Source organism: Myotis myotis, unplaced genomic scaffold (assembly GCF_014108235.1).
Source record: "Myotis myotis isolate mMyoMyo1 unplaced genomic scaffold, mMyoMyo1.p scaffold_m19_p_2, whole genome shotgun sequence".
NCBI classification, from domain to species: domain Eukaryota; kingdom Metazoa; phylum Chordata; class Mammalia; order Chiroptera; family Vespertilionidae; genus Myotis; species Myotis myotis.
Genome location: NW_023416324.1, coordinates 8199961 through 8225110, shown reverse-complemented (window position 1 = coordinate 8225110; position 25150 = coordinate 8199961). Strand labels below are relative to the sequence as shown.

The 25150-nt window shown below is 43.9% G+C and overlaps 1 protein-coding gene across 5 annotated transcripts in view; it reads left to right on the top strand.

The window, feature by feature from the left end:
* Window positions 1–25150, top strand: part of FBXO42 (F-box protein 42) — an 88342-nt gene that overhangs the window by 14434 nt on the left and 48758 nt on the right. For 2 of the 5 annotated variants that reach the window (XM_036348282.1, XM_036348283.1), the window contains exons 2-4: window positions 7626–7892; window positions 10880–10996; window positions 24932–25066. In XM_036348282.1, coding sequence (XP_036204175.1) covers window positions 7643–7892; window positions 10880–10996; window positions 24932–25066 — 502 coding nt within the window. In that variant the 5' untranslated portion in view covers window positions 7626–7642. Of the gene's footprint in view, window positions 1–7625; window positions 7893–8534; window positions 8553–10252; window positions 10317–10879; window positions 10997–24931; window positions 25067–25150 lie in introns of those variants that run through there. The other 3 variants (XM_036348285.1, XM_036348286.1, XM_036348284.1) reach the window with 3 other exon arrangements.

Here is a 25150-nt window from a genome sequence, read left to right as displayed (position 1 = left end):
GAGGAAGGGAGAGGGATAGAGAGTTAGAAACATTGATGAGAGAGAAACATCAATCAGCTGCCTGCTGCACACCCCCTACTGGGGATGTGCCCGCAACCAAGGTACATGCCCTTGACCGGAATCGAACCTGGAACCTTTCAGTCTGCAGGCCGATGCTCTATCCACTGGGCCAAACCGGCTACGGCACCATTTCCCACTTTTTAATAACTTTTTCATTTGACTTAGTACAATGATGGTAATAATAGTATATTAATACGAAGGTTTATTATCATCTTAGAGTGAATCATATTGTGGTCTTTAAATCCTCACTCGACAGTTATTTATATTTTCAAGAGTAACATTTAATACTTTTAAACTCACGTCAGTGCTGCTGAGGTGAGTAATTTCATGAGTTTTTAATGGTATCTGTGCAAGGTTGCTGCTATGCCCTGAAACTGCAGAAGTCCTCATGCTGAGGGATGACTGGGTGCTTCCCATTCAGTCCAGCCATGCATTCCTTAGTTGGGTCTGAGTGCTCTGTTTTACTGTCAGTAAGTTCCCTTAATTGCATTTTTTAACTTTGAGATTGTAAGTTTGATTGCATTTTAAATCTTCAGCTTCCCTTTAGGTCAGTAAAGTGTATTCTGATTTTCAGAAAGATGTGTTTACTCCAAGAGGATCGTCAAATGTCCAGTTGTACAGAAAGCACAGCACAATTAATCAAATATTATACTAAGACTAGCAATTACTTATTTAAAAAATATATTTTATTGATTTTTTACAGAGAGGAAGGGAGAGGGATAGAGAGTTAGAAACATCGATGAGAGAGAAACATTGATCAGCTGCCTCCTGCATACTCCCTACTGGGGATGTGCCCGCAGCCAAGGTACATGCCCTTGACTGGAATCGAACCTGGGACCCTTGAGTCCGCAGGCCGACGCTCTATCTATTGAGCCAAACCTGTTGGGGCTAGCAATTACTTTTAAGTGAAAAACAAAGTACTCTCATTCCCATCTTGAATTTCTTTGAATCTATTTTAACTCTTTACAACGTACTTCTTCTGAGTTCAGAGTAGTTTGTTGATATCTGCTATTCTTTTTTTTTTTTTAATATATTTTATTGATTTTTTACAGAGAGGAAGGGAGAGAGATAGAGAGTTAGAAACATCGATGAGAGAGAAACATCGATTAGCCACCTCCTGCACATCTCCCACTGGGGATGTGCCCACAACCAAGATACATGCCCTTGACCGGAATCGAACCTGGGACCTTTCGGTCCGCAGGCCGATGCTCTATCCACTGAGCTAAACCGGTTTCGGCGATATCTGCTATTCTTTTTTTTTTTTTTTTTTTTTATATTGATTTTTTTACAGAGAGGAAGGGAGAGGGATAGAGAGCTAGAAACATCGATGAGAGAGAAACATCGATCAGCTGCCTCCTGCACACCCCCTACTGGGGATGTGCCCGCAACCCAGGGACATGCCCCCGACCGGAATCGAACCCGGGACCCTTCAGTCCGCAGGCCGACACTCTATCCACTGAGCCACACCGGTTAGGGCGATATCTGCTATTCTTATAAAATCTTTATGAAGTAGGTAGGGAACTTTCATTACTTAGGGATAAAGAGGTTTTCCTATCTTACTCTGTGTTATTTAGCTGGGTCACATAACATTGCAGCTAGAAACAGTAGCCAAATCTCCTGGTCTCAGAATCTTAACCTTAATTTGTACTTCAGAAGGATTTTCAAAACTGGTTTGAATGTAGTTGATGTAGTATAGTAATTTTTTCAAAGGAAAAAAATACTATTGGGCCTAATAAGTGGTTTCTTCAGTACCATTCTTCTTGAATTAGCAAGGGGGCATTGGGTGTGGTATGGGTCATAAGTCTGGCAGCAGACTCTCAGGCCAGCCAGTGTACACCTTAAAAGGTCAAAATTCAAGGAACCATAGAAGTATACTCATTCTGACCAATAAAATATCTTGACAACATCCAGTGACATATAAGGGTAGAATCTGCTATTTCCTGGATGTACTAATGATGTCATTTCTATTATAAAATAATGTGAAGTCAGCACAAGGGTTTTGTGAGTAGAAATGTCCATAAACCTTGGCTCATTTCAATGTCTAGTGCTAGAAAGACAGGTGCCTAGGCAAATGGTCTCTGCCCTCAGTAGTCCAGTAAGTTGACTTCAAATTGTGGTTTCTCACTTTGGTGAAACGGAGAAGGCCTAACACAAATGTGAAGGGTGAGAAAATTTCTTTTAAAGGCTTTTCATGAAAATCACATTCATTAAATAAATACACTTACATGTGAAATGTTTTGTAGGGCTTCTTTTGGCATGAAAAAATGAAAAACTGTTTCGGAATGCCTCTATGTCCTCTGGGAATATAAGTGATGATTTCATTACCTAATCAAGAAAGTGAAAATGAAGGGCTGTGCAAATTGATGCTGCGCATGTAATTACAGAGGCATTGCATCTGAGCCCATCCCTGTGTCTTTGGCATCTGTGTTCAGGGCCAAGATAGCAGGCATGCTCTCAGGGGCATAGGGTTTGATGCTTGTGTAGGCAGTGAAATGGTTGAATGGTGACAATTGCTTAAAATGATTTAACAAAAGTGTGAGCCCTTTCTTTGGATTTGCTAATTTGAGATTTGGAAAAGAAGTAAATTGTTTTATGGAGCCAAACAGATTTATTTTGTTTTGGGGGTAAAAATAGTAATGAAAATATCCTTTTGCAGTTTTTATGATTCAGTTTGTTCTGAAGCAGACCCTAGGCTCACAATCTGTCAAAATATTGTATAGGAGCCCTAACCAGTTTGGCTCAGTGGCTAGAGCAGGGGTGGGCAAACTTTTTGACTCGAGAGCCACAATGGGTTCTTAAACTGAACCGGAGGGCCGGAACAAAAGCATGGATGGAGTGTTTGTGTGAACTAATATAAATTCAAAGTAAACATCATTACATAAAAGGGTACGGTCTTTTTTTTTTTAGTTTTATTCATTTCAAACGGGCCGGATCCAGCCCACGGGCCATAGTTTGCCCACGGCTGGGCTAGAGTGTTGGCCTACGGACCTAAGGGTCCCGGGTTCGATTCCAGTCAAGAGCATGTACCTAGGTTGCAGGCTCCTCCCCAGACGTGGTCAGGGCACATACACAAGGCAACCAATTGATATGTTTCTCTCACATTGATATTTCTCTGTCTTTCCCTCCCCCTTTCTACTCTCTAAAAATCAATGGAAAAATATGCTCCGGTGAGAATTAAAAAAAAAAAAAGTTGTATAAGAAACATCTGTATTTGAGGTTCTGTGATTAACTGAAATGTGAAAAATACAGCCAAACTCAAGGAATTGGTTTTTCTGGATTCTTTGGTGAATTTCAGGGCTGAGTAGATGTTAAAAATATGAGAAAAATCAATAAATTTGGGAAGATAGCCAATGGGAGATAAAAAATAACTTGAGGGGAAAGAATAAGAGGGAATATAGGAAGTAATTTTTTTTTTCCAGTAGAAAAGGGCAGCTTTTTTTTTTTGGCCAGGAAAAAATTCAAATTTTTGTTTTATATTTTACATGATTATATATATATTTTTTTAAATATATTTTATTGATTTTTTACAGAGAGGAAGGGAGAGAGATAGTCAGAAACATCGATGAGAGAGAGAAACATCGACCAGCCGCCTCCTGCACATCCCCCACCGGGGATGTGCCCGCAACCCAGGTACATGCCCTTGACCGGAATCGAACCTGGGACCTTTCAGTCCGCAGGCCGACGCTCTGTCCACTGAGCCAAACCGGTTTCGGCAACATGATTATATTTTTTTTGGATAGAAGTTAGGGCTGGAAATGGAAAGGCCTTCCCTCTAGCAGTTAAGTGTGGGAAAAACAGCTCACCCATAGTGGGGCAGATGGGGCTAACTACCTAGGATTCTTTATCTAATACAGTGGTTCTCAACCTTCCTAATGCCGTGACCCTTTATTACAGTTCCTCATGTTGTGGTGACCCCCAATTTCATTGTTACAAATTGAACATAATTAAAGCATAATGATTAATCACAAACACAATATGTAATTATATATGTGTTTACTGATGGTCTTAGGCGACCCCTGTGAAAGGGTCGTTCGACCCCCAAAGGGGTTGCGACCCATAGGTTGAGAACCGCTGATCTAATACAACTTACAGTTTATCTATGACAGTACTTCTTAACTTTGGGGGAATGGAGGGAATTGCTGGTATCCTTTCTTCACCACTACCCCCTCTTTCCCCAACTGGGAGGATTTAGACTGCTCCACTACTTCCAGTTAGCCAATTGTTCATCATCATCAAGATTCTAGCACCACTTTCTAAGACACATTGCAGTATCTTGAGCTAATTTGGTAGATAAATTGTCTTGGAAGCAATTTCATTAGTTTTATGTTTTCATTTTCTTGAATGTGCTCATTCTTCCAGGTTTTTTTAAAATATATTTTTTTCAGAGAGGAAGGGAGAGGGGAGAGAGAGAGAGAAATATCAGTCATGAGAGAGAATCACTGATTGGCTGTTTCCTGCACGCCCCCTACTGGTGATTGCAACCTGGGCATGTGCCCTTGATGGGAATCAAACCCGGAACCCTTCAGTTTTCAGGCTGATGGTTTTATCCATTGAGCCAAATGGGCTAGGGCGGTGTGTATGTTTTTTAAAAAATATATTTTTATTGATTTCAGAGAGGAAGAGAGAGGGGGAGAGAGAGACATCAATGATGAGAGAAAATAATTGATTGGCTGCTTCCTGCATGCTTTCTACTGAGGATCAAGCCCACAACCCTGGCATGTGCCCTGACTGGGAGTTGAACCCTGACCTCCTGGTTCATAGCTCTACGCTCAACCACTGGGACACACTGGCCAAGCCCTGTATGTTTTTTGTTGTGCCCAGATTTCAAGGTTCCCAAGACCCCCAGGGAGCCAGTCAGTCCGATGCAAATGCAAAGAGTCCTTTTAATGCAAGCCGGCTTGCGCTCCCCGTTCACCAGACCCACCGACACAACGGAAAGTCCAGTGGCCGAGAGAGGGAGGCCTGATGGGACTGGGGGTTTCATAGGGGGGTGGAGTGAGGGCAGGAGAGGGGACTGTGGGCCCCGCCGATTGGCCAGGTGCCAGTCGGTACAGGATGTGGTCATAGTGATCGCGTGCACTTCCCTTGATTATTATTGGTTAGTCCAGAGAAATCCTGGGTGTGGCTAGCAGCGGCTTCTTCCGGGAAGAAGCACATGGCTCTGTCCCAAAATGGAGGACCCAAGGCAAGATGGAGGGCGCAGTCCTCTCCCGGCTCCCGCTGCTGCCGCTCGAACACACCGCAAGGCAGGATGGTCCTCCCGCACAGCACCTGCAGCCGGCCTGCAGGCGGACCGGGACTCCCGCAGCGGCGTGTCTGGGCGGCACAGGCCCAGCACACAGGGTGCGGCCGGCGGAGCGGCCCAGATCCGGAAGAGCAGCATCCGCTCGGAGCAGGCCTGGCCCACAGGGCTGGTGCACTGCAGCATGGTGGCCTCCCCGGGCTAGGGCACGCGCCCCACTCCGCTGCCGCTGCTGCCGCACTGGGGCCGGGGGTCCACGTGGCCCGCATGGGCCCGGTCCGGGGGGCAGCGGGCGGGTGGCAGCCCGCGCTGGGCTCCCACTGTGGGCCAGGGAGTCGATGCCCGAGGCCGCCAGCAGCACGGCCAGGCCGTGCCTCATTGGGGCCCAGTGGCCGGCCCACGCAGGCCCCGGCCCCCCTGACCGGGCCCCGCGGGCCGCATGGACCCCCGGCCCCAGTGCGGGCAAGTGGGGAGCTGACCACGGGGGAAGGGAGGAAAGAGCCAGGCAGTGAGGCCTTCCGCTCCCACGACCTCCCCCGTGGTTGGTCACCGCCTGGCCCCACCCCTCGGCCCCCCCACCCCCCCCTGCCAGCCGCACAGCCGGTCCGGACACTCGGACCGGGGAGGCCAGGCCCTACTGCGGGCGCGGAGGGGTTCCAGAGCCCAGTGGCCGGACTCCTCCTCCCGCACCGCCTGAAGAGGCAGGCGGCGCGCCTTTCGTTTTTAACATGTTCTCTTTGTAGAAAATTTAGGGAATACAGATGATAGCACAAAGAAGAAAATTTAAAATCACCCATAATAATTTTTAAAATTAATTACCTCTACTAGAGGTAACTTGATCATGGCGTGTTTTAGTAAACTTTAGAGAAGTGCATTACGTATCCAGCTTGGTGAATTTTTCACAAACTGAACCCATCTGTGTAACCATTACCCAATCAGGAAACAACTTTACCAGCACCCCCAGGAGCTGCCCAATAGTTACCAAAAGTAACCCACTACCCTCACTTGCAACAGCTTAATTTTGCCTAATTTTGAATTTGACATAAGCATGGTCATGTAGTATGTACTCTTCTAATTTTTCTTGCTCAATATTATGTTGAGACTTACCTGTGTGTTTACCTGTGGCTCCTTGTTGTATGTGCCCTTGACCGGAATCAAACCCGGAACCCTTCAGTTTTCAGGTTGATGCTTTATCCATTGAGCCATTGAGCATTCCATTGTGAATGTGCCACATTTATGTGTTCTATTGTTGAGGGGCATTTGTATTATTTCCAGTTTTTTACTTCCTGGATCTGTTATGATGTTTTCTAGTATAAATATTGCTGTGTATTTGGTATTTTAGCTAGTTAGACCTATTCTTGTACTATTTATTATCCTCTTAAGTGAATTGTCTTGTGTAAAAGCTAGAAACTATTATATCTAAAATCACATCCTCACAATATTCTCTTTTTTAAATATATTTTTATTGACTTCAGAGAGGAAGGGAGAGGGAGAGAGAGACAGCAACATCAATGATGAGGGAGACTCATTGATCGACTGCTTCCTGCATGCCCCCTACTGGGGATCAAGCCTGCAACCCAGGCATATGCCCCTGATTGGAATCAAACCTGCGACCCTTCAGTCCACAGGCCAATGCTCTATCCACTGAGCCAAACCAGCTAGGACAGAATATTCTTTTAAAAAAAAATATTTTTATTGATTTCAGAGGAAGGAAAAGGGAGAGATAGAAACATCAATGATGAGAATCATTGATTGGCTGCCTCCTGCATGCTCCCTACTGGGGATTGAGCCTGCAACCTGGGTATGTGCCCTTGGCCGAAATCAAACCCGGGACCCTTCAGTCCGCAAGCAGAGGCTCTATTCACTGAGCCAAACCGGCTAGGGCCTCAGAATATTCTTATTACTCTTTGTAGCACCACAGTTAGTTTTTCCTTCTGAGAGTGAGGTCTTAAATTATGTTACTGGCTAAGGGAGGCTAATTGTTATTCCCTTTGCTATCTTCCAGTCAGATCCTTGAGTCAGGGGAATTGTTAGAGAACCTGTTTTCTGGCTTTACTAGTATAGTTGTACCTATCATAGTTTTCAGTGGAGAGAAAAAAATACAACCAGAAGCCTTAAGGGATTGTTAGTTATTTGGGATGGGCTTGGTGCTTGAGCTGTGCCTCTCAAATTAAGGTGGCTCACAACTAGTATATAAAAGTGCTAGAGAACACATTTCATTGTGAGGGTCTCAAACAAATCCTGAACAACTTGGGTGCACTTGCCTACGTTATTTCAGAGCTGCTAGCAGTGTATACTGATGTTTGTTTCTTTCCCACGATAGCTGTCGAGTGGAATGTCATGGCCAGTTCCTCGGACAGTGAAGATGACAGTTTCATGGCGGTGGACCAAGAAGAAACTGTGCTAGAAGGGACAATGGAGCAAGATGAGGAGCCCCAACCAATATTGGAGGTTGAGGAGACTAGACATAATAGGTCCATGTCTGAGCTGCCTGAAGAGGTTTTGGAATACATCCTATCCTTTCTTTCACCATACCAAGAACACAAAACTGCAGCCCTTGTCTGCAAACAATGGTATCGACTTATCAAAGGTACTGGGGGACAGTGGGATGTGGAAAGGTTGATTATTTATTTAAAATGCGTTTGAATGAATTATTTTTAAACTCTAAATTTTATTTTCTCCTTAATTTTCTTCTTCTTTTTTTTTTTTTAACTGATTGGAGAGAGAGAGAAAGGGGGGGAGAGAGAGAAAAAAGATGTGAGGGCGTAACATCAATTGCCCCCCCCCCCCCCCCCCGCATCCCAACTGGGGATCAACCCTGCAACCTAGGTATGTGCCCTGACTGGGAATCGAACCCTCAACCTTTTGGTGTACTGGATGACGCTCCAACTAACTGAGCCACCTGGCCAGGGCTTTTTTCTCTTTTTTTTCTTAAATTTACTATGGTTCTGAAATTTAGTGTTAGTTAATATTGTACATTTCCCTTTTCTTTTTATCCTGAATAGTTTTATGAACAGCTTGAATACTATAGTATTTAATCAATTTGCAGTTTTTCTTCTGCATATTCTTAGAGTTGATCTGGTAAGTTGTATTGTTCTTGAACAGGCAAAGTAGGGATGGATATGGGATAACAGTAATAGCTAACATTAATATAGCTCTTACCATTGTCAGGCACTATTGTAACTGTATTGTAACTGCTTACAATCCTCTCAGCAAGCTATAATAGAGGGAGAAACTGGGTGAGGCACAGGTAAGTAACTTAACCACAGTCACACAGATACTAAACGGAGGATCAAAGATTCACAGGCAGTCTGTCTTTAAAGTCCATGATGATACCATATTATCTCTCAAAGTGGCTAGTTGTGGCAAATAGGGATTTGTGAAAGCATTTACCCCTTGATTTTATCTCTAAACAACACAGGCCTTATGGATATCTTTTACTTTTAAAAATGAGTTTCTCCCTTTTTCCTCTCTATTTTCTAATCAAGATTTCAACTTTAGCTAAATGTTGAAATTACTGGCTGTATTTTATTTTTAATTAATCGATAGCAGTTATTTGGCTTCATTCCATTTTAGGTGGAAAGCCCCCACCCCTTTTTTAAAAACTAAAGATGACCAAGCCAGTTGAATGATCTTTGATTAAAGGGTTCTATCAATTGCTTCTTTTCTGGTGGAGCAAGGCAGCCAGAAATATGAAAGAGAAAAACCTGTATGTAAGAATCAGCCTTAAAAGCTTTTCCTTGCATCAGAGTGGTTCTCATGGGGAATGTGGATCTTGTCACTTATCCAACTCTATCCTGGAGGTCTAAGGACCAGCTTTGTTGAAGCTGCTTATAACAAGTAATACTAGTATGCACAACCTGCTTCTGTCAGAAGAGTTAGTGGACTCTTCAGGAGAGATTGGCTCCCTACCCTGTGGAAAGAGATGGTTTCACCTCTTAAATAGAGGTGGAAGGATCATGGATGAGGGGCTCTGATCTAATCACATGTATGAACATATTATCGGGCATTTACTTATTTACTAGAGGCCCGGTGCACGAAATTCGTGGGGGGGGGGGGGTGTCCCTCAGCCCGGCCTGCACCGTCTCCAATCTGGGACCCCTTGGGGGATGTCTGACTGCCGGGTTGGACAGTTGGACATCTCTCTCACAGTCTGGGACTGCTGGCTCCTAACCGCTCGCCTGCCTGATTGCCCCTAACCACTTCTGCCTGCCAGCCTGATCGCCCCCTAACCGCTCCCCTGCCAACCTGATTGATGCCTAACTGCTTCCCTGCCGGCTTGATCACTCCCAACTGCCCTCCCCTGCCGGCCCAATCTCCCCCAACTGCCCTCCCCTGCTGGCCTGGTCACCCCTAACTGCCCTCCCCTGCTGGCCTGGTCGCCCTCATCTGCCCTCCCCTGCCGGCCTGATCTTGCCCCCAACTGCCCTCCCCTGCCGGCCTGGTCGCCCCCAATTGCCCTCTCCTGCAAGCCTGGTTTCCCCCAGCTGCCCTCCGCTGCTGGCCTGGTTGCACCCAATTGCCCTCCCCTGCCAGCCATCTTGTGGCGGCCATCTTGTGATGACATCATACGTGACGCCACCTAGGCTTTTATTATATAGGATTTTCTCACCTGAGGATATATTTGTTTGTTTTTCTTCATTGATTCTAGAGAGAGGGGAATGGGGGGGAGAAAGAAACATCAGTGTGACAGGGGAATATCAATCAGTTGCTTCTCAGTAGATTGCCTCCTGTACACCCCTCCCCACCACCAGGGATTGAACCCACAATCTCGGTATGTGCCCTGACCAGGAATCAAACCATGACCTGGTTCATAGGTCAGTGCTCAACCATTGAACCATACAAGCTGGGCACACTTTGACTTTTTAAAACAGACTTTCTTAATTATAAATAATTCAGTTATAAATAATAATAGTCCATTATAAACTAATTATTATCTCCTTGTTTAAGATGGAGAATGCTTAGTTGCCATGGCCTAATGATAGATATTTACTGAACACCTATTATATTCCAGGTACTGTTTTACCATACTCTTTATCACTAAGCTGAATTGTCTGCCAGTCCCTTTACTTTGTAGTAAATAACACCAGTTATTTTGATGTGTTGCATCATGATATAACATAAAGGGGAGCAGAGTTACAGAGTGAGCTAATTTTGTAACTTTGAGCAAGTCATTTAACCTTCCTGAACTTGGTAAATGAAAGGATTGGATCTTCCAGTTTTAAAACTCTATGATTTTATTTTCTTTTTTAAAAAAATAAAATTATTTATTGATTTTGAGAGAGAGAGAGAAACATTGATTTGTTGTTCCACTTATTTATGTATTTATTGGTTGATTCTTGTATGTGCCCTAACCGGAGATTGAACCTGAAACCTTGGCATATCGGGACGATGCTCTAATGAACTAAGCTACCAGGCCAGGTCTCTGTTTTCTTTCTTTGAATGGAAAATCAAAGAAATTTGGAGTTTTTCAAAGAGACTTATGTTTTATAAAATTATAAAACACTTAAATGGTTTTAATAATTTGATTTACAAGTGAAGTGTCTAGGCTGAGGCCTTTGTTACTTTTGTCTTTAGGTGTAGCTCACCAGTGTTATCATGGTTTCATAAAGGCTGTTCAGGAAGGAAACATTCAGTGGGAGAGTCGGACTTACCCTTATCCTGGAACCCCGATCACTCAGCGGTTCTCACACAGTAAGTATTTACTGAGAAAGCAGATCCCACCCTGCCTGTGTTTCCAAAAACTACTTTGGAGACATGTATTTTGTCTGACCTTTTAATGATGAGAATGTAAAATGAGGACTTACATTAATTTTACAATCAGAATTAGGGAAGAACATGAGCCTAACTAAATACATTGTTGGTACTTTGGTATAATTTTATATTCTGCTTTTCATTGATTTTTTTGTAGTATTTCTACTCCAAAGAGGTCAAGGTGTTATGCTTAGACTTTTAAACATCTGACATCATGTAAGACGAAAACCAAGGAACAACATACACGAGAGTATTTCTAGATTTTGCTCCAGAGTTTTACAATAACTCTTTATTTTAACTTAGTGTATGTTCAGCAAACACGAATTTGCCTGGAGTCACACAGAGTTTTTGAATGTGAAGATTATTGATTATAAAATATAAATTTAAATAGTAAAATTATAAATAAAATGTCCTGGCAAATAGATATAGAGTTTTAAAATTATTCTAGAATTAACTCTCTATTTTAATTGATTTTTGTAGACACATTTTATTCTATTGTGATTCATATCCTTCCATCAAAGTGAAATTGAGATGTATATTATAGGCCAGTAAAGGTGCATTTATTAATGGGTCTGCAAAGAGAGAGCTCTCCGAGGGAGAGGAGTGCCTTTTAGAAAGTTCTCATAATTACTGCTTTAATTATATTATTTCCCTTTTCAGAAACTTTCAGTGCCTGTCTATTGCCTACAAGATAAAAGCTAAACTTAGTCTGATATTCAGAGCCCTTTTTCTTTTGACCTATGTCTAAATTCACCACTTCATCTCCCAACTTTTCCCAAGAGCTCTCTTCTTTCAAGCTATCACTTTGTCATACTTGTTTCTTCCTGGAGTATTCCCATCCACTTAGCAGAAGCTTGCCTCTCCTTGAAGATTCAGTTCAAGTTCTAGCTCCTTCATGAAACCTTTTCTCAACTCTCTAGCCCATAGGAAATATTTTTCTGTTCTGAGCTTATGTTTATGTTGCCTGGAATTCTAATTTGGCACTTAATGTCTTTCATTTTTAGCTTATATGTATGTGTCTTTTTAAAAAACAACAACTGTATTTTGCCCTGGCCGGCTTGGCTCAGTGGATAGAGCATCAGCCTGCGGATTGAAGGGTCCCAGGTTCGATTCTGGCCCAGGGCACATGCCTGGGTTGCGGGCTTGATCCCCAGTGGGGGTGTGCAGTAGGCAGTCGGTCGATGATTCCTTTTCATCATTGATATTTCTTTTTTTAAAAAACTATATTTTATTGATTTCTTACAGAGAGGAAGGGAGAGGGATAGAGAGTTAGAAACATTGATGAGAGAAACATCGACCAGCTGCCTCCTGCACACTCCCTAATGGGGATGTGCCCGCAATCAAGGTACATGCCCTTGACCGGAATCGAACCTGGGACCCTTGAGTCCGCAGGCCGACGCTCTATCCACTGAGCCAAACCGGTTAGGGCATCATTGATGTTTCTATTTCTCCTTTTCCCTTCCTCTCTGAAATCAGTAACGAAATGTATTAAAAAAACACACACACAAAACTATATTTTGAACTCTTGAGGGGAAGGAGAGTATATTGGTTATCCATGTTGCGTAAAAAGTACCCCAAATCTTAGTTTAAAACAGCATTTATTATCTCACAGAGTTCCCGAGGGTCATGAAATTGGGAGTGGCTTACCTAGGAGATTCTGGCTCAGGGACTCTTATGAGGTTGCGGTCAGTTGACAGCCAAAGCGATAGTCACCTGAAGGCTTGACTGGGGCCTTGGGGGATCTGCTTCCAAGCTCAAGCAAGTAACTGACAGGAGGAGTTCCTTACTAACATGGACTGCATAGAGCTGCTCACGACTGGGCAGCTGGTTTCCCACAGAATAAATGATCTGAAAGAGACAGAGATAGACACCAAGACAAAAGCAGTGGTGTCTTTTACAACCTAATCTCTGAGATGAATACTGTCTTTTCTGCTGTATTCTATTGGTCACATAGAGATTGACCAAATGTATAAATACCAGGAAGTGAGGATCATTGGAGGCTACCCCAGATCATCTGTTATACTCTGTATGCAGAAGATAGTTTAATAAATAATTATAACTCATTATTTTGTTTGAGTTGGATCTAAATAGATCAAAGGAACAGGCCAAACTATTGCTGTGTTTTTAGTTCTCTCAAGGAGCTATTTTTATTTATTTATTTATTTATTTATTTATTTATTTATTATTTGAATCTTTTATTTTATTTTATTAAGTCTTTATTGTTCAGATTATTACATTTGTTCCTCTTTTTTCCCCCCAATAGCTCCCCTCCACCCAGTTCCCACACCACCCTCTGCCCTTACCCCCCCACTGTCCTCATCCATAGGTGCACAATTTTTGTCCAGTCTCTTCCCGCATCTCCCACACCCCTTCCCCCCCAAGAATAGTGAGTCCATTCCCTTTCTATGTCCCTGATTCTATTATAATCACCAGTTCATTCTGTTCATCAGATTATTTATTCACTTGATTTTCAGATTCACTTGTTGATAGATGCGTATTTGTTGTTCATAATTTGTATCTTTACCTTTTTCTTCTTCTTCCTCTTCTTAAAAGATACCTTTCAGCATTTCATATAATACTGGTTTGGTGGTGATGAACTCCTTTAGCTTTTCCTTATCTGTGAAGCTCTTTATCTGACCTTCAATTCTGAATGATAGCTTTGCTGGATAAAGTAATCTTGGCTGTAGTTTCTTGGCATTCATCACTTTGACTATTTCTTGCCACTCCCTTCTGGCCCGCAAAGTTTCTGTTGAGAAATCAGCTGACAGTCATATGGGTACTCCCTTGTAGGTAACTGACTTTCTTTCTCTTGCTGCTTTTAAGATTCTCTCTTTGTCTTTTGCTCTTGGCATTTTAATTATGATGTGTCTTGGTGTGGTCCTCTTTGGATTCCTTTTGTTTGGGGTTCTCTGTGCTTCCTGGACTTGTAAGTCTATTTCTTTCACCAGGTAGGGGAAGTTTTCTGTCATTATTTCTTCAAATAGGTTTTCAATATCTTGCTCTCTCTCTTCTTCTGGCACCCCTATAATTCTGATGTTGGTACGCTTAAAGCTGTCCCAGAGGCTCCTTATACTATCTTCGTATTTTTGGATTCTTTTTTCATTTGCTTTACGGTTGGGTGTTTTTTGCTTCTTCGTATTTCAAATCTTTGACTTGATTCTTGCGATCCTCTAGTCTGCTGTTGGGAGTCTGTATAATATCCTCTATTTCAGTGTATGCTTAATTTCCAGTTGGTCCTTTATCATAACCTTGAGGGTCTGACTAGATTTCTTGAGGATCTCACTACATTTATCGGCGGTCTCACCAGTCTTTTCGAGGGTCTTACTAAATATATCGGCGGCTTCTAGAAAGTTCTTGAAAAACCTTAATAGTGTGGTTTTGAACTCTATATCCAGTAGTTTGCTTTCCTCCATTTCTGTCATTTGTGTCCTGTTTCTTTGTCTCTGCATTTTTTTATGCTTCCCTGTGTTGATAAAGTGGTTTTCTGTGCTAAGTGTCCTCTAGGGCCCAGTGGTTCAGCCTCCCCAATTACCTGAGGAGGACACTCTTGGTGCACCCCCTTGTGGTCTTTGTGCACAGTCTTGTTGTAGTTAAGCGTTGATTGTTGTAGCTATCACTGGGAGGAATTGACCTCCAGGCCAATTGGCTGTGAGAATCAGCTGTGTCTGCAGTGGGAGAACTTCTGTGCTGGAGACACCCCTCCGGGGCAAGACTTGCTTCAATGGGGCTTTGGTGCTCACTGAGTCTGCCCCCTGAGTGTGTCCTTTAAGGGTCTGAGGAGGTGAAAACTGGATGGTCCCACTCTGACCACTGGGCACACTCGCTCCTGGTTCTCTAGGGAGGTGCTAATCTAGCCTTTGCCTGAGGCTACCCAGCAAAAGCTTCCATGCAGGGCTTGGGCAGGGCGGGTCTCACGGGATCAACAGGGCAGGGCTAGCAGTTATGGCTGCTCTCAGTCCTGTCCCCAGAGGCTCTGCCTCTCAGTGTCCCAGCAACCGCTGGAAGTACCTCGGAGAGAAAGCTGCCCTCGAGTTCCGACCGATGCCAGACAGTCCCGCTTCTCCTGTTTGAGTGTGGGTCCCCAGAGACTCGCCCGGAACTGGAACTCAGAGCCTGAGACTCCCTCCCAATTGCAAAAGACAACTGCGCCCTCAGCCACCAGCCTGCTCCTTGTGCGCCTCTGTACCTTAGTATTTTACTTCCGCACCGCTCCTCCTCTGAGTCTCGGTAAGCTTTTTTCTTTCCTTCTAGTTGTAGAATTTCCACTCAGCCAGCCTTCCTGTGGTTCTGGATGATGTCTGTTCCGTCTTTTAGTTGTATTTTTGAAGTTGTTGTGCGAGGCAGCAAACTATGGTGTTTACCTATGCCGCCATCTTGGTTTCTCTCTTTTTTTAGATTTTTTTTTTTTTAAATATATTTTATTGATTTTTTACAGAGAGGAAGGGAGAGAGATAGAGAGTCAGAAACATCGATGAGAGAGAAACATCGATCAGCCGCCTCCTGCACATCCCCCACTGGGGATGTGCCCGCAACCCAGGTATATGCCCTTGACCGGAATCGAACCTGGGACCTTTCAGTCCGCAGGCCGACGCTCTATCCACTGAGCAAAAGCGGTTTTGGCTCTTTTTTTAGATTTTTAAACTGTGAGGAAAATAGAATGAATCTAGGTGAAATAAAAACCAGAGTAGGAAATATTCAGAGATGAATATTTATCATAGCCATAGTTTAGCTTTGTGATGAGAAAAGGGGAAAAACTTTTTCTCAGTTAACTAGCTTTTGAACAAGTATCATAAAATAGAGGCAGTTATTTGAAGGGGGAAATAGAAAGGAATAGTACAGTGAGTAAGCTCCCAGAATTTCGGAGATTGGTGGGTTTTGATAGTTGTTTTTACTTAAAAATTGTTTCATATCTACTTGAAATCTGAAAAAAGGTGCCATAGATTTTTTTAAAGAGGTGCCTCTGTGTCTTATTGTCTCTTTTGGTCTCTCATGTTTCTTTCCATCTGTCTACATGTTGTCTAACTGGCAAACTAAAGAGGACTGTTACAGAGAGATAACAGTTTTCAAAACGGTTTGAAAACAAGGAATTTCTTTCCTTAGTTCCTTCCTCTTTCAACCCTGTATTTATACCTTGAGATCAACTTTATTTCTTATTCTCAGCTCATGTTGAGCTCGAGATCTGCATTTCTAATTCTTTGCTCCTAGTGCCATAGAGATACACAGATGTTCCATGTTTAGTCAGCTAAAAGCCGAATTCAGTAGTACCCTCCAAATTTTCTCCTCTCCCTAATTTAGTTAATGGCATTTATCATGCTTTCAGTTATACAAGCTTGAAAACTTGGATTCATTCTCAGTTCCTCTCTTTCTCTCAACAATAAAAGTAAAATCCTGTTGATTTTGTTCTGTCTCAGCAATCTCTCTCATTATGTTTCCTTTGTTTCCCCATTACTCCCATGTATAATCTAATCATTCCATCTTTCCTAAGTTTTGTCTAAATAGTTTTCTTGCCTTCCTTTTCTCTTCATTTGAATCTGGACTAGACACTGTTGGCAATCATCTCTAAAACTGGGGACAGTGCCACCTCCTAGGGTATTTGGAAATATGTAAAGTCATTGTTTATTGTCTCGACTAGAAAGTACTATAAGCATTTAGTAGGCAAAGACCAGGCAAATGTCCTGCAGTGACTGGGATGATCCTATATATAAAGAATTGGCATGCTCGAAATGACAGGAGCTCCTGTCGGGAAACAGAGCAAATCTGAAATATAAAACCAGCCTTGTCATTCCATTTCCAAAAAGCCTCAGTCTCTTTGCACTACGTGTAGAAGTTTCCACTCCATCTGGCTTTCAAGGCTCCACCTTACCTTTTCAGCCTAACTCACTGCTATTGCCTCCTTACGCAGTCAGACCACACAAGACTCCTTGTGATTTCTTAATCTCACTACTTCATTTCTTTCCTTGGATGCCCTGATTTCATTTTCCCTTTCCCTCCTCCTCTTTTGCTATCCCAGTCTTGGTTGCCCCTCATTAATTTACTGAAAATGTCCTATCCTCTAAAACCTATCTCAGAAACAAACAAAGCCAAAAGCCATCTTCTTCAAAAACTACTCTCAAATTCCCCACCATGGTGATTAAGCGCTTTCTTCCTTTGCTTATACTCCTCTAATACACTTCATACTTTCCTCTTATCCTATGTAATAAAAGCCTAATATGCAAATTGTCCCGTTGGGCAGTCATTCAACCGGGAGTTTGACTGGGAGACTGGGAGTTCAACCCCTTGCTATGACGTGCACTGACCACCAAGGGGCGGCACGGAAAATGGCGGGCTTTGGCCACGCACTGCGACCTCTCACCGGCTACCTGGGGACGGGGGTGATGGGGACGGAGGTGCAGTGAGAATGCGGGTGTCCACTGAGCTTGCTCTCCCTCCCCTAGGACACCAGGGCTTGCACGCTGGGGAAGCCCCCACGCTCAGGTGCTCAGGTACTGGGCACCCGTGAGGATCCTACCACACACCTGCACAGCCTCTTTCAGGTGAACCGGGCCACCGTTGCCGGGGCTGCAGGGGCTGGTTGGGCTCCCTGTAGATTCGTGCAGGAATGGTCTGCAAGGCCGGCTGGGAGAGAACGTGCTGCCTGCCTGGCTTCCATGCGCGCCGCTGGGCGGCCTACACTGCGCCCTGGCCTGCAGCATTTGGCCACACTCACTGCATCTCTGCGTGGGGACTCGGGCACCATGACTCAGGCGGAGGGGGGGCGTGCGGTGGCCCAGGTGCTGCCCAGGGCCCAGAGGTCAGCTGGGACCTGCTCTTCTATGCTAGACACTCACGCTTCGATCACCTGCCATGCCTAGGGACTGCACCCATGCACGAATTTTGTGCACCGGGCATCTAGTTATTTATAATCATCTGTGTCTTACCATAATTACCTATATATGAGAGACTGCATGCAAAAGAACTTTGGACTTGGGAAGCAAGTTCTTTGACCCTTCTCACCCTAATTTCTTCATCTGTAAAATGTGTATGACAAGTTCTTATGCCACAGAGTTGCTAGGAAATTGAATTAAAGGAACACTTGCTAAAAACTATGTTTTAAATTGCAAAATGATCATAGTTGATAATTTATTAAATTCTGTGAAATTAAATGTAACAGAGATATGAGCAGTACTGCTTCTTTCCTAAGTATAAAAAATATCTGGGACAGAAAAGGGAGGGGAAGTAAAATAAAGCCAGTTCTTCCTCCCCCACCCCCTTTTTTTTGGTGAGTTCATGACGAATCATGCAAGCCTTGATTAATGTAGGCGGTCCTTTTCAGATTGTAGGGTGTCCTTTTCAGAAGGATGTAGTGGTCTGTTGAGTCCCCAGCATCATGCCTTGAAAAAAGTTTTAGTGTTTAGGCTCCAGATATGGTCAGGTCATTTCACACACATGCAAATTGTGTTCCTGCAATAGCCAGCAGGCCCAGACTGGGTAACCAACCTTGCTTGTTCCATAGTTATGTAATTACAGGCCCTATCAAATATGTCCTGGCTTGTAGATGTGAGACACATGACAGCATAGTCTCTTTAAGCATGGGATAAATGCCTCAGGACCTTTCTCTGGAGACAAGTGGGGGAAACAAAAGAGACTTTAACAACCGAAAGTGCAAAAGTTAGAGTGGACATTTATTGAGTGACTCCCAGGCATCATGGAAAATATGAAACAACTGGAAGATCTTACACTTGAGAGGAATATAATATAGGAGGGAAGTATTCAGAATGCTGAGAGTCATTTGCTTGCTGTTTGTGTAATTGTGAATATTTGACTTGCCTTTGAATAGGGATTATTAGGTATTAATTTGCGGGATGTGTCTTGCAATAATTGTTCATGGAACAATCAAGCCCATTTCCAAAGGTTGAAGAGGTTTAGCAATTGGAATAAACATTTTTAATGTTATTTCTTAGCAGAGTATTCATACTGTACTATGAACTGTAACTTTTGTTTGGCACATTCCAATGGTCTAGATGTTCTGAAAGGAAAATATTCTCTTTGGGTGGAGAACTTTGGTAAAAGGGAAATGACTACTTGAGCACTGGTATTTGCTTAAATTCTTATTTTTTTCTACAAGACCCATTGAACTTGTCCGGTTTCCCCACCCCCACCCAGACCAACATATAGTGTCTTAAATAAAAATAGACATTAAACAAAGTTCATTAGGATGCCTAAAATATTTGAGTGTATTATTGATGGCCATTTTCTCATTCCATTATATCTGAGTTCTAAACTTAGCTGCCTAAATTGACTCCCTTCCTTTCCAAGCTTCGTTGATAATTGACTGCTGGACATTGAAAATAAAGTGTGTGAAACTTGTCCTTTCAGTCCTATTATCTTTGCGGAGTTTGGGCTGTGCCTTCCTCTTGCAGAAACCTTTGTTTGCTCAAAGAGAAGCAGGAAAATGCCGACTGCCTTATTTTAGTATAGGATTAAAATACACGTGGTTAAGAACCTCATGGGGCCCAGCTGCCAGCTGGGTTTTCAATCCAAATAGAGAAGAAGAATGTTTGCTACCTCTTTGATAAATAAAGGCACTGTACTCTTTTGCTACACGAAGGAAGCAGCTGCTAAGAGTTGATCTGTGAGGAATGGTGTGACATAAATGAGCTCTGACTCTTTTAGTTATGAAATCATGAACTTGTTTATTAAACATTGTTAGAATGGACACAACTTAAGGTTTCAGAAGCCATACGACATTGCTAATTTCTGTTCTGGAGGCATGGATTATCAAGAGGAAAAGAATTTTTTTTGCCCGGCACTAGTTGGTTCAGTTCAAAATTTTCCCATTTGTTGAAATAGTCATTTCAAGAAAGGTATGAGAAGACCAGAATATCTTAATTTAGCTCCTTTAGTGGAGATTAAAATGTGGCTTCAGTAATTACTATTTTGTTTGTCTAATGTCATCTAATTTGTAGTTTTTAATTTTGCTATTTGTAGTTTTTAATTTGAGGCATGGGCAATGTAATTTCATAGGATTTTACTTCTCAATAGACTTTGTTTTTGGGATGTGGATAAAAAAACTGATTTAGTTATAGATTAGAAGTTACTTTCAAAGACAAAGACAGTCAGTGGAAGTTGTGAGATCATTTAAATCTTCATATACCATTCTAGTGTGTTTGAGTTCTGGGAATATATTGACTATTTTGCAGGTGTGAGCCTATTGGTGATTAGATAGTGTTTCATTTCTTTTATATATATACTAGAGGCCCGGTGCACAAAAATTTGTGCACTCGGGGGGGGGGAAGGGGGTCCCTCAGCCCGGCCTGTGCCCGCTCGCAATCTGGGACCCCTCGGGAGATAACAACCTCCTGGCTTAGGCCTGCTCCCGGGTGGCAGAGGGCAGGCCCAATCCCTAGGTGCAGCCCCTGGTCGGGCTCAGAGCAGGGCCGATTGGGGAGTTGGGGCGCCGCCCCCTGTCATGCACAGAGCAGGGCGATCGGGAGGTTGTGATGCCACCCTCAGTCACACTCAGGGTAGGGCCTATTGGGGGGTTGGGGCACCGTCCCCTGTCACACTCAAGGCAGGGTTGATGGGGAGGTTGCGGCGCTACCCCCTGTCACGCACAGAGCAGGGCCAATCAGGGGGTTGGGGCATTGCCCCCTGTCACTCACAGAGCAGGGCCCATCAGGGGGGTTCGGGCTCTGTACCCTGTCACGCACAGAGCAGGGCCAATCGGGGTTGGGGCGCTGCCCCTTGTCACGCACAGAGCAGGGCCCATCAGGGGGTTGGGGCGCCGCCCTCTATCACCCACAGAGCAGGGCCAATCAGGGGGTTGGGGCGCCGCCACTCTCACACTCAGGGCAGGGCCGATGGGGAGGTTATGGCTCTACCCCGTCACACACAGAGCAGGGCCCGTGGGGAGGGGGGTTGTTGGGGCGCCACACCCTGTCACACACAGAGCAGGGCCGATCAGGGGGTTGGGGCGCCGCACCCTGTCGCACACAGAGCCACAGGGCGATCAGGGGGTTGGGGAGCTCCCCCCTATCAGGCACAGAGCAGGGCTGATCAGGGGGTTGGGGCACCTTCCCCTGTCACACACACAGCAGGGTGGATAGGGAGGTTGTGGCCCCGCCCCCTGTCACACACACAGCCACAGGGCGCTCAGGGGGTTTGGGCGCTGCCCCCTGTCACGCTGATCCCGGTGCTGGGAGGCCTCGCGGCTCTGCTGATCCCGGTGCTGGGAGGCATATTACTCTTTTACTATATAGGGTAGAGGCCTGGTGCACGGGTGGGTGCCGGCTGGTTTGCCCTGAAGGGTGTCCTGGATCAGGGTGGGGGTCCCCACTGGGGTGCCTGGCCAGCCTGGGTGAGGGGATGATGGCTGTTTGCAGCTGGTCACACACCCTTCAGGGTGGGGGTCCCCACTGGGGTGCCTGGCCAGCCTGGGTGAGGGGATGATGGCTGTTTGCAGCTGGTCACACACCCTTCAGGGTGGGGGTCCCCACTGGGGTGCCTGGCCAGTCTGGGTGAGGGGCTGAGGGCTGTTTTCAGGCTGGGGGTGACTGAAGCTCCCAACCGCTCCTTTTTTTCTTTTTTTCTTTTTTATTCTGGGCCAGCTTTAGCTTTGAGGCTTGGCTCCAGCTCTTAGGCCTCTGCTGCTGAAAGTAGGTTTCTGGCCTTTGCTTACAGTGTTGCGATCCTGCTGGCTGAAGCCCGGAGCGGACTAAAGCAGGTTTCTGGGGTTTTGTTTAGCTTCTATATTTGTTACATAGTTGCTTAGAGTTGCAGCTCAGAGGCCTGCAGTGGCAGGCGGGAAATGTTGGAGTTCTCCGTCACTGAAGCAAGCAAGCCTCATGTTAGTTTCAAGCTGCCTGGCTGCCGGCCGCCATCTTGGCTGGCAGTTAATTTGCATATTGCCCTGATTAGCCAATGGGAAGGGTAGCGGTCGTACACCAATTACCATGTTTCTCTTTTATTAGATAGGATATATTTTTATTTATTTCAGAGAGGAAGGGAGAGGGAAATAGAGATAGAAACATCAGTGATGAGAGAGAATCATTGATTGGTTGCCTCCTGCACACTCCCCACTGGGGATTGAGCCTGCAACCTGGGCATGTGCCCTGACCAGGAATGGAACCCTGACCTCCTGGTTCATAAGTCGACACTCAACAACTGAGCATCGCCGGCCGGGCGATAGTATTTCATTTCTTCACATCTCTATTCTCTTTAATTTCTTTGTTAATTTGAAAAGTGTGCAGCTCCATTACTGCTGTGTCAGAGGTCTGATGGTTTGGATGTACTTCTTCCACTGATTGAGATTATTGGGTGTAAGTGACTAAACACACTGCTTTATTGGCTCTTAACTCATCCAGTTTTCTGAGTTGGCCTTTCTAGTGTAGAGATTCTTTAAAAAGCCTATAGGGTGGGCTCACTTAAGAAGAAAAAAAGGAAGAGTTATTCCCAGAGTTAGTACATATTATAGAGGTAATTATAGCAGAGGCATTTCCCTTTTTCTGAACTTGAATAAGTGGTGCCAGGGTTCCGAAGAGATCTTACAAACAGTGGCATGCTAAATCGAACTAGACCTATAAATAAGCTGAATGATCACTGAAACCCTGCACTAGTGGGTTGAATCTCTCAATTTCTTTTCCTTTTCCCCTTCCTTTTATGTGACCCTTAACTGTTTAAGCCTAGTTTCACATGAACTTTGAAAGGTCTTTTTTTTCCCACTAGTATGCATGAAATGAATAGAAAGGGAAGTTTTGCTCGGCCTTCTTCCTGAGATCCAGGATGCTAAATGCAAGAGTATGAGGAGTGTGGTCATCTTTTCCAAGGGATAGAGACTAAATGAGGTTTTAGTGAGAAAGAAGCAAGGTAACAGAACTTAGCTCTCAAGCCTCTTATCTAGATTCTAGCTCTGATCTTCCTAATTTTAAAGGAACAGTACCTCTCGTAATCATTGCCTCTTTTCTTCAGAATGATGCCCATTGGTGAGGTATATATTTAATTAGTATATAATCAACTAATTTAAAAGGCTTTTCTGCCCTAACTGGTTTGGCTCAGTGGTTGGAGTGTCAGCCTGCAGACTGAAGGGTCCTGGATTCGATTCCAGTTGAGACCATGTAACTCTGTAAAGGGCACATACCTCAGTTGCAAGTTCAATTCCCCTCCCTTCCACTCTGTCTAAAAATCAATGGAAAAAAAATCCTCAGATGAGGCTTAACGAAATAAATAAATAAATATCAGATCTTTATAAAAAAATAAATAAATAAAAAGGCTCTTCTCAGAGACCTTGTGGCTTTTTCAGTGTTACAGCACTGGTTTTCTGTTCAGTACCAGCTAGCCCAGTGATGGCAAACCTTTTGAGCTCAGCGTGTCAGCATTTTGAAAAACCCTAACTTAACTCTGGTGCCATGTCACATATAGGAATTTTTTGATATTTGCAACCATAGTAAAACAAAGATTTATATTTTTGATATTTATTTTATATATTTAAATGCCATTTAACAAAGAAAAATCAACCAAAAAAATGAGTTCACGTGTCACCTCTGACACGCGTGTCATAGGTTCGCCATCACTGAACTAGCCTGTCTTGTTGGCTTCTGGTTATACCTAGGAGCTTAATGACTTTCATGGTTTTTTTTTCTCATTTATAGCGTGTCCATATTATTCCTGATATCTCTGAGCTACATTGTTCTTTTTTTAAAAATTTAATATATTTTTATTTATTTCAGAGAGGAAGGGGGAGAGAGAGAGAGAAACATCCATGATGAGAGAGAACCATGGATCGGCACGCCCCCTACTGATGTTCGAGCCTGCAACCCTGTCATGTGCACAGGGAATCAAACCTGTGACCTCCTGTTTCATATGTCGATGCTCAACCACTGAGCCACGCCGGCTGGGCTACATTGGTCTTTATGTGTGGTTATTTCATGGCATTGATTAAAAGTTTCTGTCATTCTTGCCGAAACTGGTTTAGCTCAGTGGATAGAGCGTTGGCCTGCGGACTGAAGGGTCCCGGGTTCGATTCCGGTCAAGGGCATGTACCTTGGTTGCGGGCATATCCCCAGTAGGAGATGTGCAGGAGGCGGCTGATCGATGTTTCTCTCTCATCGATGTTTCTGACTCTCTATCTCTCTCCCTTCCTCTCTGTAAAAAATCAATAAAATATATTTAAAAAAAAAAAGTTTCTGTCATTCTCCTTCATATAAAGATTTGTTTATTGGTTTGTGCTTTGGTTTTCATTTGAAAACAAAAACGGTAAGAGGAAGACTGGAGGAGAGAAATGGGGGGACAGTACATCTGTTAGCACTGTCTTTCCCTGACCCTAGCCGGTGACGCAGATATAGGTTCATTATGCAGCTGTGCTGAAATTTCACTCATTGAGCACCCTACATCTGAATTCTTGTGTGCTCTTGCTGGAGTTATACTGTCTTATTTAATAACATCATTGTCACTTTGCTTTAGTGTGCTCAGAAATAACATTTTCTCTGGGCCTTATTTTATTTTTTAAAATATTTTTTTTTTTTATTGATTTCAGATAGGAAGGGAGAGGTGGAGAGATAGAAACATCAATGATAAGAGAATTATTGACTGGCTACCTCTTGCACGCCCCCCACTGGGGATCGAGTCTGCAACCTGGGCATGTACGCTTGACCAGAATGGACCCTGGACCCTTCAGTCCGCCGCTCTGTCCACTGACCCAAACCAGCTAAGGCTCTGGGCCTTATTTTAAAGGTTAACGTGATACTGACCAATCTGAGGAGAACAGGCTGGTTATAGAAAATTGGTACCTGGTAAAAGAGTTGTGAAATAATTGGTCTTTGAAAGATAGGGGCTATAGTTAAGGTATTAAAGGAGCCTCAAAATTAAACATCAGTTATTTATTTATTGTTTTCTTTCTAGGTGCATGCTATTATGATGCTAATCAGTCTATGTATGTGTTTGGAGGCTGTACCCAAAGCAGCTGCAATGCTGCTTTCAATGACCTCTGGAGACTTGACCTGAATAGCAAAGAGTGGATCCGACCTTTGGCTTCAGGTAAGAGATAAAATGCTCATCTTTGCCTTCTTACCAGGTAATTCCCTTTGCATGGAAACTGCCCAGTCCTTTTATTTTTCTCCC